The sequence below is a fragment of the Callorhinus ursinus genome, unplaced genomic scaffold, assembly GCF_003265705.2.
Source record: "Callorhinus ursinus isolate GAN/ISIS: 27379988/994484 unplaced genomic scaffold, GSC_fseal_2.0 scaffold14, whole genome shotgun sequence".
Taxonomy (NCBI): Eukaryota; Metazoa; Chordata; class Mammalia; order Carnivora; family Otariidae; genus Callorhinus; species Callorhinus ursinus.
Window position 1 is genome coordinate 46,725,899 of NW_027397076.1, and position 11,005 is coordinate 46,736,903.

The 11,005-nt window shown below is 53.2% G+C and overlaps 2 protein-coding genes across 7 annotated transcripts; one reads left to right on the forward strand and one right to left on the reverse strand.

Moving 5' to 3' along the window:
* Positions 1–365: 365 nt before the first annotated feature.
* MMP19 (matrix metallopeptidase 19) lies at positions 366–6,097 on the forward strand. Of its 3 annotated transcripts, XM_073900871.1 has the most exons (10): positions 366–585; positions 891–976; positions 1,927–2,057; positions 2,294–2,509; positions 2,991–3,236; positions 3,705–3,830; positions 4,457–4,621; positions 4,785–4,912; positions 5,080–5,224; positions 5,339–6,097. In XM_073900871.1, the coding sequence occupies exons 1-10, from the start codon at positions 496–498 to the stop codon at positions 5,533–5,535; spliced, it is 1,530 nt and encodes a 509-aa protein (XP_073756972.1). In that variant the 5' UTR covers positions 366–495; the 3' UTR covers positions 5,536–6,097. The 3 variants fall into 3 exon arrangements, with proteins under 3 accessions (XP_073756972.1, XP_025738953.1, XP_073756971.1); XM_025883168.2 differs by having other exon boundaries at positions 5,080–6,097; XM_073900870.1 differs by having other exon boundaries at positions 2,363–2,509; positions 5,080–6,097.
* Positions 6,098–6,270: 173 nt separating this feature from the next.
* LOC112832466 (transmembrane protein 198-like) lies at positions 6,271–10,728 on the reverse strand. Of its 4 annotated transcripts, none has more exons than XM_025883171.2 (5): positions 10,535–10,728; positions 9,256–9,515; positions 8,100–8,681; positions 7,488–7,645; positions 6,271–7,367 (listed from the first exon to the last, which is right to left on the reverse strand). In XM_025883171.2, the coding sequence occupies exons 2-5, from the start codon at positions 9,428–9,430 to the stop codon at positions 7,230–7,232; spliced, it is 1,053 nt and encodes a 350-aa protein (XP_025738956.1). In that variant the 5' UTR covers positions 9,431–9,515; positions 10,535–10,728; the 3' UTR covers positions 6,271–7,229. The 4 variants fall into 4 exon arrangements, with proteins under 4 accessions (XP_025738956.1, XP_025738955.1, XP_025738957.1 ...); XM_025883170.2 differs by having other exon boundaries at positions 7,488–7,648; XM_025883172.2 differs by lacking the exon at positions 9,256–9,515 and having other exon boundaries at positions 7,488–7,648.
* Positions 10,729–11,005: the final 277 nt, after the last annotated feature.

Below are 11,005 nucleotides of genomic sequence, written 5' to 3' on the forward strand. Positions count from 1 at the left end.
ACTTTTATTTTTTTTTCCTATCCTAGAGCAGACAGGGACCCATGAAGGTTGAGGATAAGGGGTTTGCTGCCCCAGGGTTCCTGGGGCACAGGAATGTCCAGCTCCAGGGGATAGCCATGGTCCCTATCCCAGTCTGCAGAGATTCTGCATCTCCTCCTGCCAGGATGCCCACCCCCAGGACAGCATGAAAAGTCTTCTCATCTCCAAGAGAGGACTCTGTGGGAATGGCTTGGGGCTCTTCTTGCCAGAAGCTCTGTGGCAAGGCAGGGGTTAATGGTGAATTGCAACATATCTCTGGGCTGAGTCGCCTCCCACTGCCACTCCTCCCAATTCCCCTCCTCTGAAGTTTTATAAAGAGGGCTGGAGATTGGAGAGTGGGAAGAACTGGAGGCAGGAGCGCCCCCCCCTTACCCCCCCAGCCCTGCTTCCCCAGGCTCCCAGAAGTCTCAGGGCAGAGGGCACAGATAGCTTCTGGAGTTCCTGCCTGGTGGGACCATGAAGTGGCAGTGGCTGTGGCTGGGCTTCCTATTCCCTATGACAGTCTCAGGCCGGGCCCTGGGGCCTGCAGGGAAAGAGACAGCAGTGGTGAGTGTCCCGAGGAAGGAGGGACCCAGGCCCAGGAAGGGATTGGGGCAGTGCGCCACAGACCTGTCCAAGCCTCCTTCCTGACCTTCAACCTGCCTTTCCCATCCTTCCTCTGCTCCATGATCTACTCTTGCCTGTCCCCCACTCCTTGCCTTTGTTCCAGCTGAGCCCCTTCCCTAAGATGCCTCTCCTTTAGTCCTTCCATGTCTGTCCCCATCCTATCCTCATGGGTCTGTTAGGTCACTGAGAAGCTCTACCCTGAGATTCACTCCCTTTCTTATTCTGTCCCGTGATCCCCACCATAGGATTACCTGTTGCAATATGGGTACCTACAGAAGCCTCTAGAAGGACCTGATGACTTCAGGCCAGAAGATATCATGGAGGCTCTGAGGTGAGAGGTCATACAGCACATGCCTTAAGGGTCAAGGTTGCAAGGTCATCTTTTCCTCTCCTCATTTCTTCCTCTCCCCAGGCCCACTTCTGCCTGACTCGAGTCCATGTCAGGGATCTAGGGAATGGGTTGCTATCACTCTTAGGGGGGTGGGGCATGGAGTGAGATGGGGATTCAAAGATGAGGAGCAGTCATTGGATCTTCCTAGGCCCTGAGCATCCCTTTGGAGGCTCCATTCCACATTGTATCCAACACACTATTAGCGACATCCCACACGAAGTATAATTTACATGTAAAACTATGAGTTGAGTTCATATGGAGTTGAGTTGTTGGCATGTTGTTGCTTTTTGTAGACATTTAATTCAGCATTTATTTCTATTTTGAAGTTTTCTTTTCCTATTTTGGATCTAATGGATAGTTTTTCTTTCTGCTCTCAGATATGTTCACAGTCCCTTGAAAAGCCACTGTGCCTGCAGTATCTGAGTGATGAAATTGCCCCAGAGCAGGCTGGGCTGGGAGGGGGGTCTAGCCAGGAGGAGAAGGCCGAGGGAGGACAGGCCCTCAGGTGGGACCAGTGGTGGGAGAGTCTCCAGAGCAGGGGGGAGGACACTTTCCCAGAGCAGAAGGTTAGAGATTGCAGCAGGGGAAGAAGGCTACACCTGAGGGAAACCTCACACAAATAAGAGACTGAAGATGGGCAGGTGAAGCTGGAGTATCGCTATTTCTGCAGAACAGAAGAGAAAGTCCTAATTATGAAGACTGGATACTAGAGTGATCCCATCAGCTTCAGAGATTCTGTATATGTGCTGCCGAAGCGAGCACAAGCTTCAGAGATTCTGTGCCATTCTCAGCTACCACCATGGGCAGAAGGGGGCCAAAGAGCTATCCCCAGTTTCCAATCATTCCAGATTCCCCTGCCCTGTTGGGCCCATCCCTCTCCCTCTTTTCAGAACTTTTCAGGAAGCATCTGAGCTGCCAGTCTCAGGTCAGCTGGATGATGCCACAAGGGCCCGCATGAGGCAGCCCCGTTGTGGCCTGGAGGACCCCTTCAACCAGAAGACCCTTAAATACCTCCTGTTGGGTGAGGACTGAGACTGGGAAAGGGAGGGAAAGGAGGCTGTGGCATGGCTCTGGATTACAGGTGACATTGGGACAGTCTGGTCCAGCTCAGAGTTGAATGGATGATCACCTGGTGATTAGCTAATCATCACCTGCCTGGACACATAGCTATATTGAGTGAATGCCTGGACTCAGGGGAGCTCTCTGGGTTTGGCAGAGGATCTCTGTTTCTAATCTATTTTCTGATCCAATAACCAGGCCGCTGGAGAAAGAAGCACCTGACCTTCCGCATCTTGAACCTGCCTTCCACCCTCCCTCCCCACACAGCCCGGGCTGCCCTGCATCAAGCCTTCCAGTACTGGAGCAATGTGGCCCCCCTGACCTTCCAGGAGGTGCAGGCTGGCTGGGCTGACATCCGCCTCTCTTTCCATGGCCGCCAGAGCCCATACTGCTCCAATTCCTTTGATGGGCCTGGTAGGCACCAGCTCTTGGCTCCCACCTCACAGACGTTTGAGATTATCTCTGTCCCCTTGAGCCAGTGACTCTGTAACCTTAATGTTCAAGCAGCCACCTGTGCCCAACTGCACCCTACACTCTCTAACCACCTTCTAACATTCTCTTGGGGAGCAGCTGGTCACCTCCCTGGGGTCTTATCAAGCCTCCTCTTTGAAGCTTATGCCTTAGTCCTTGGTTTAAGTTCCCCTGCTCAAGACACCCCTCAGAGGACTGGGCAAGAGAGAAGAGAGTGGTTGGGAAGTACAGAGACAGAGGGATGGGCAAAGCAGAGAGAACTGGGTGATGAAAAAGGGAGGTGAAAATTCAGAGAGAGGCATCCGAGAGACTGAATATAGATGGAAACTTAAGGGAATGGAGAAATTGGGGTTTATTACAGGCAGGGGATGCTTTAGCCTAGGAGACTCTGACCTCCTTCCTGTCTACCTTTGTCTTTGTCCAGGGAAGGTCCTGGCCCATGCCGACATCCCAGAGCTGGGCAGTGTGCACTTCGATGAAGATGAGCTCTGGACTGAGAAGACTTACCGGGGGGTGAACCTGCGCATCATTGCAGCCCACGAACTGGGCCATGCCCTGGGGCTTGGGCACTCTCGATATACCCAGGCCCTCATGGCCCCTGTCTATGCTGGCTACCGGCCCCACTTCAAGCTGCACCCAGATGATGTGGCAGGGATTCAGGCTCTCTATGGTTAGTCTTTTCCCTCAGGTTATGGCTAGTCATGACCCCTAGTGATCATGAGCGTCAGTGTGACCAGCATCTCTTCAGGCTTGAAGAGACAGGTCTGACCTCCATGGTAGGAAATGACTTGGCTTCTTTCTCTTCTGCCTACCCAGTTATCCAGGCTTCTGCATTTTCAGGAGTTGTTTTTCTGACATTCCATGTCTGCTCTTCCTTCCAGGCCTCTCTCCCCTCTTACCTGTTCTTGGGGATGAAGAAGAATGAATATTCCAGCAAACTTCCTTCCCCCTTTCTGGTGCCTCTCAAAACTGAAATGTGTCTCCTGTCGATATCAATACGATCTTGCCTCCCACCAAGAGAAATTCTCTAAGATTCTCTTTTCCCCTTTCTACGGGGCCTCTGAGCCAAACTTATAGAAGAGTGGGGAGGCCAGGTGCTATGAGTTCTCTCCTTGAGCAGCATTATGTGACCTTGCAGGCAAGAAGAGCCCAGAGATAGAGGATGAGGAAGAAGAGATGGAGCTGCCCACTCTACCACATGTGCCCACAGAGCCCAGTCCCATGCCAGACCCCTGCAGTGGTGAACTGGATGCCGTGATGCTGGGTGAGGCCCTTCCCCTCCAGGCTATAGGCAGTCGGTGGCAGCAGCCCACTGACTTTGAGACATGGACAAATGGGAAAGACATGGGACTTCAGCATGAGCAACAGAGGTTAGATACCAGGCAGGGGTTAGTGGCCATGGGAGAAGCCATGTGGCATGGTGAGGGAGGCTTCAGAGCCAAATTAAAGATGGGTTATGTGGGCATTTACCTCAGTTGCCTCCCTATAAGGGCCACCAAAACATATCTGGTAATATAGCAAGATGAAGAAAACTCTATTTGCTGGAATGTCTATTAGAGATGGTATTATACCTGCATGGAAGGACAACTTGGAAGCTACTTGGAATGGGAGGTGAGGTCCCCAAAGGGAAGCAGCTATCTGCAGGGCTTTTGTTTCATTGAGTCAATTAGAGTGCTCAGAGCAGGGCTTTTGTTTCATTGAGTGAATCTGAATAATGAAGAGGCTGAACATGGAGTCTTCCTTCTCCACCTTAATTCTCTTTTTTTAAAGTTGAATGAAGTTTTGAGGACCCAGCCTGTGGGAGGAGAGCAGATTATCAGCCTGCCTGAGGTGCCCATCAGTCTTTATTTGACCCGGGTCTTTTTGACATGTTCACACTTTTGCCCTCAGGGCCCCGAGGGAAGACTTATGCCTTTAAGGGGAACTACGTGTGGATGGTGACTGATTCAGGGCTGGGTCCCTTGTTCCAAGTGTCTGCCCTTTGGGAGGGGCTCCCAGGAAACCTAGACGCTGCTGTCTACTCTCCTCGAACACAATGGATTCACTTCTTTAAGGGTAAAAGGGACTGGTTTACAGTGTGTTACCTGAGGGGGGCCTACCATCAAAGAAGCCGCAAAAGGGAGGGAGAGATGAGAAGTTTCTGGAAGGGTGGAATGGGAGAACCAAAAGCTATCACCTCAAGACAGAGATAACTTGTTCTTTCCTTACCTGCTCTCAGGAAACAAGGTGTGGCGCTATATTAATTTCAAGATGTCTCCTGGCTTCCCCAAGAAGCTGAATAGGGTAGAACCCAACCTGGATGCAGCTCTCTATTGGCCTTTCAACCAAAAGGTGTTCCTCTTTAAGGTATAAAGTTCAAAGCAAGGGCAAATCCCTTCTTAGGAGGGGTGGGCTACCTTATACCGAGAAGCAGACTTGCTCTCAAAGGGAGATCATTTGCAGCTGGGGGTAGATCTGGGGATCCTTGAGCTCTCTCCTTATCCTCTTCTTCTCGCTTCCCACCCTACTCCTAGGGCTCTGGGTACTGGCAGTGGGACGAGCTGGCCCGAACTGACTTCAGCCACTACCCTAAACCAATCAAAGGGTTGTTTACGGGGGTGCCAAACCAGCCCTCCGCTGCTATGAGTTGGCGGGATGGCCATGTCTACTTCTTCAAGGGTAAACAATACTGGCGCCTCAACAGGCAGCTTCGGGTAGAGAAAGGCTATCCCAGAGATACCGCCCGCAATTGGATGCACTGTCATCCACCGACCTCAGACCCTACTCTGTCAGGTGGAGATGCCGCTCCTTCAGCCACAGGTACTGACCACTCTGCCACAGGAACAACTGTCGACACCACTTCCTCAGCCATAGATACCACCTTGAACACTGACCACCCTCCCGAAGACCCCATCGTGGACATTACCCTCTCAGCCACAGGCTTCCCCACCCTTTCATTCCCTGGTAATGTCACCCTCCCAGAGGCCTAAGGTGTGAATCAAATGTCGCCTCACTAGGCTGCCAGGCTGCAGCAGGGGCATGAACCATAGACCTCAGGTCTCTAAATGTCCCAGCTCTAGCCACCACTCCTCTGTGCTCTTGCCCTCCTGGGCAGTGACTCCCTAACTCTGAGTCAGCTCCCAACTCTATACATTTCTTCTCCACCCTAGATAGCACTTTGAACTGTGTTATCTACTCTCTGGAAGACAGTGGTAGAAGGAAGGCATCACTCAGGCCCTTGGCTGACGGGTGGCAGCAGCTGAGAAGCTAAATGCCTGGGTCCTGTTCTTCCTAGATAAAGTGCAAGAAAATGGCATGGCCAGTAAAATGAGCAAGGGCTTTGGAACCCTTTAAGAATCACACTTACTTGCTTATGACTTTGGGCAAGTTAATTAACCTCATGAGCCTCAGATTCCCCATCTGCAAAATAAGGTCAATACCAATCCTGCAGGGTTTCGGCATTAAATGAAATACTGTTTGTGAAGTGCAGGGCACAATGTCTGGCACATTTGTGCTTAATAAAGGCTAACTCCATGTTCATTAGAGAGGACTGAACAGCTCTTCCTCTGGCTGTGTGTGTGTGTGTAGCTGTGAGTCCGGTCGTCCGGTCTGATAAGGATAGCTGTATCAGATCTTTAGGGGACCAGAGGACTTGTCAGTCTGGCTAACTGTTTGGGGGTGCAGAGAAAGAAAAGAGCAGCAATAGCAGGGGCTGGACTCCCCGGTTCAGTGTTCAATGCCATTTTATTCACATGCTCCGTGTTCTTCCTCCCTCCCATCATAGCTTTGTTGCCCAGGGGAGGAAGATATCTTCCTTCATGCTGTCTGGGGAACCAGGGAACAGACTCTGAGCAGGAGAATCAGAGGAGGGAGTTAGAATGGGTTGGTGGCTGGGACAAAGTTCTAGTTAAGGAGATTAGCGTCACCTACAGTGAGAAGCAGAGAAGGCACTCGTCTCCCATGCAGCCGTGAAGACCGGGCTACTTTGGGCAAAACGGCAAAACTCTGGCATGTGGGCAAATGGTCTCTCCTTGGAACAAGTAGACAGCTTTGGGGGGAGGCAGGTTCTGCACCATGCATTGCCCCATGGTCTCCCCCACATTTAGGAGAGAAAGGGAAGCACCATGGAGGACAGTACTCCCAACTGAGGTAGGAGAAGGGGACTTGAGCCTATGGACCCAGGAGGAAAGGCTAACCAGGAGCCAACCACCCGCTAATGAGAGGTGTAGGGATTAGGTGATCTTAGTGCTCCTTTGTGCCCTTCTCCCCATCAAATAGCTATTGAGTGCTTTAGGGAGCTTCCCGGTTTTCTGTAGGTCCTACAACAAAAGCCTTTATTTTACCATTGTGAGGCACACTGAGGCAAGTATATAAAAGGCTTTTTGGGTAAGGGCCCTCCTTGGTTTGGAGGGAATTAGGCAGTCAGTTACTTTAGGGGCCAGGGCACCTCTATTACTGGACAGAGGTAGGTACTCATACTTCCATTCTTCTCCCCTCCCCACAAGATTCCCCTTTATCTGTCCCTGAAACATATCCCTACAGGGCTGGTCTGGGTTGGGGTACAGATTCCATCCCCAGTGAGAGAGGTGGGGAAGTTTGTGTGAGGGTCCTGTGGGCTCAGGCCCCGCACACTTGGTGTTCCAAGGCCCTTGCTAGGGATGGAAGCATCAGTGGAGGTTTAGGCTCAGGTCTGGGTGGAACCAGAAGGTGTGGTGAGGGGTACAGTGGAACCACAGTCAGAATCCAGATCCAGGATGGTGTGGGGGGCTGTGGCCTGGGTGCCTGGTCCCAGTTGGCGCTCTCGAAGGCTCTGGAGATAACTCTGGAGAGGCACAGGAGAGAGGGCTGAAGGAAGGGCCTGGGTCAGAGCCCCTGCCTCCTACCCTGACCATCCCCATGTGCCCTCTGTCCCATCCCCAAGTGTGCCCCTCCCCTCACTCACAGGAGCCAGACTATCAGCAGGGCTCCGGGCGTTGGGGGGAAGCTGGCGCCGGTAGCTGCCTTCACAGAGCCCCACCCCAGGGGATGTCCGATGCCACTTGGCCTCTTGCTGACGGATCCGAAGGAGTTGAAGATGCCTTCGCTGGTGGCTCAAGACCACTGCTTGGGAGGGGGCCGTACGGACTCAGGGAGGCCTCTTTAGACCTTGAACCCCAACCCCAAACTCCCTCACCCTCTAGAGAAACCCATTTGATCTCCCTGTTCTGTCTCTCTCAAACCTCATTTCCCCCCCGGTTATTCTAATAGAAACTCTTCTCTGGAATCCTCTTACACTTTCCTCCTGGACTTCCCTGAGATCTTTCTTTCCTTCCATAACAGTCCCCAGTAACTAACGCCTCCCTGCTTCTGCTCCTCTGACAATTTTTCCTTATTCTTACCCAAACCGTTGGCTCCTCCAGCTCTAACTTCCTTTCAGTGCCTTTCACTGCCTTATTCACCTTAGACAGCGCCACCCCTAAGTATAATTCTCCCCCACCCCCTCCCCGTCAAGTTTGGGAACTGGGGACATGAGAAGGCACAGGTTTGCTGCTTCTGTACCATGGCACTAACTCACCATTGGCGTGGCCTCCATGTTCCTCATCCATGAGCTTCCACTGGGCTAGGGCCCCAAGGGCCCCCAGGGCTGGCCAGGTGCCCAGCAAGACCCAGCTATACCAGCAGAGAGGAGGCAAGGCTGGAAGTGCCTGCAAGCGTTGGCCCAGCCGACTGCCCAGTGCCAGCCCCTCTAGGAAATAGTCAGCACAGGCCACCAGCACCGCAGCACCCAGCAGGGCTGTGCCCAGAACTGTGAATGGACGTGGCCACCGAAGCGTGAGCAGGGCTCCCAGCAGTGCCAGCCCCACCAGCCCCCCAGCCGGCACCCAGGCTGAAGGTGGTTGGTAGATGGGCTCTGTGCCCAGCAGGGCCCCGGCACCCAGGGTTAGGCCCAGCAGGAGACCAGTCAGGAAGAGCCCAACGCTGCGAACCAACATGGTGACCAGGCCACAGAGGAGTCCGATGCCCAGCGCAATGCCCGCGCTCACCTCCAGGCTCAGCTGTGTCTCTAGCACTCGCTCCTTGTGGCACAGCAGGAAGATCACCAGAGCTCCTGACAGCAGGCCCGAGAGAAACATTACTGCCTTGAAGCAGCGGTAGCCTGGGAAAGGAGGCAGGTGGCATTGAGAGACAGGGATGGCTCTGATGAATTAGAAGGGAGAGGAGTGGCTAACCAGAGGAGCAGAAGACAGGAGCAGCAACCCAGGGACCTCAAGGCAAGGGGCAGGAAGGGATCATCTCAGGGAAGGCAGGGGACCTTTCAAAAACTGTGAGGGGGTGGGAGGAAAAATCAGGAGGTAAGATGGATACACTGTGTGGAGTAAATACGGAAAAAAAAGGTTTAGTACTTCCAGGGATGGTAGAAGGGAAGAAATCAGTACAGGCTGATTTAGGTTATTGGGGAAGGGTTGAAGAAGCCTTAAACATGGAGGATAATGTGGGAATGGAGTTTTGAGGTAGGAGAGAAGGGAGAGGCAAGTGAGAGTTGCCAGGGGTCAGAGCTAGAGGGCATGGCTATGGGGCGGGCACAAGATGAGCTGGCAAGAGCAGCATGAAGGTAGGCATCCCCTGATAGAGGAGTAGAGGTGGACCAGGAGCAAAGGAGAAAGTCGGCATCATCCTTGAGGGTGACAGTTTTGGGCAGCTGCCCCCCAGAATCCTGGCCCTGCCCTCACCGAAGCAGCAGTAGATGATTCCAAAGCAGCAACAAAGAGCACACACCAGGGCGGGTGCCAGTTCAGGATTGTCCTGGGGTTCCAAGACACATCTTGGGTCTGGAGGCTCTGGGAGTTGTTGATTAAAGGGCCTGGGGTCAGAGGTCATGGCCAGGGGCAACAAGGCTTCCTCCATGGCCGAAGAAAAGGTGATCCCAGAGGGGAAGGTCAGTGTCAGCTCCTCTCATCCATCCATGAATATCTTGAGGGGGTTGGGAAACCTGCAAGGGGGTAGGGGGCAGGAACTCAGGTGCCCATGAATCTTGAGGATTCTGTACCTCTACTTCTTATGAAGAAAGGCCAGTCTCAGGAGGGAGCATGGCCTTGCTGGGGTAACTGAAAAAATCTACAGGACTGGGTCAAGGGGAGCCAGCTGTCTTTTTACTACCCTCTGAAACAAGGACACTAAGTAAAACTTAAACTAAAATCTTATAAAGTTATGACACTTTATCTGCTCCCTAACTTTCCAGGGTGGGTTGGGAAGAGTAGGAAGTCCTAGGTCAGTGGAAGGAGGGGCCCGGGGACATTAGTGGGACTGGGCGCTAAAGGCCCAGAAGCTTGTTCCAGCTAAAAAGAAAGCTTGCCCCATCTGCAGTTGGGACTCAATACTGCCTCACTGGACTGGGAAAGGTGGGGTTAATTGAGGGGGGGAGGAGGAGAAAGAGGAGAGAATGAGTCATGGTGGGGTCTCTGGACAGCTGCTCCAACCCCAGGGAAGGAAGAGGGGAGAAAAGAAACAGACACCAAAAGAGTTTGGGACAAGGAATCGAGTAGAGACAGTCCCCACACTTTGTCAAGGTTCTGAAGCCTTAGTTTCATGTGGAGATGGAGTTGTTGGGGGAAGGTGCATCCGGCCACAGTCTAATTCCCATGGTCCCTCTTGGACTAAGCAGGCACCTTGCCCACAGACATCTCACATCCTGGTAGCCTCTTACTCCTCCTCTCAGGACATTGGTGGGACTTTTCCTACCCCTCCCTTACCCTAGGGGTGTCAGGGCTGCCAGTGGGATTTGAATTCAGCTCCTGAAAGGAAAACACCAAGGAGGGGCTGGCATTGGGGGCACTGTGGGAGTGGGGTAGGATGGATGCAGGGGCTTTCATTTGTCTTCTTTTGGACATCAAGGTCCTAACAGGCTAGAGGGTTGGCGTGGGGAATCCCTGGGGTTCCTCTCTTCAATCCGCTTGGAAGTCTAGGAACTCTAAACAAGGACAGATTGGGGAAGGAGTGTTAACTACTCACCACCCTGCCAGGACTCAGGAGAGGCGGGGGTAGAAGTGCTTCCCTAACCCCCCTGCTGCATCCTTGCCCGGAGGTCCTAGGCGTCGGGGCGGCTGTCGGGCGTGGGCACCCCCAGGGTCACTCTGTTCGTTGCCCCCTAAACTCTTCCAAGTTGAAGCCCAAGCCCCGTGAGCTAAATGCAACCAGCCTGGGGGGTGGAGAGGGGACAGGGTGTGTGGAGGGTGACATCACGGGGCGGGCCCCTCCAACTCTTTTCCCTATGTGTGGGGGGGACCCAGTTTGGCCACTGCTCTAGGCTGGGACCAGAGAGCCCCCGACCATAGCAGGGAACGGTTTTGGAGACACTGCAAGACGTCTGGGGAAAGGTCTCTGAATACTTAGGCGACGACTCGACAACTAGAAGCTCTGAAAACCCCAACTGGGGTCCCAGCGCCCCCCCTAGCCCCGGCTTGGTTTCTTCCACTTCCCAGA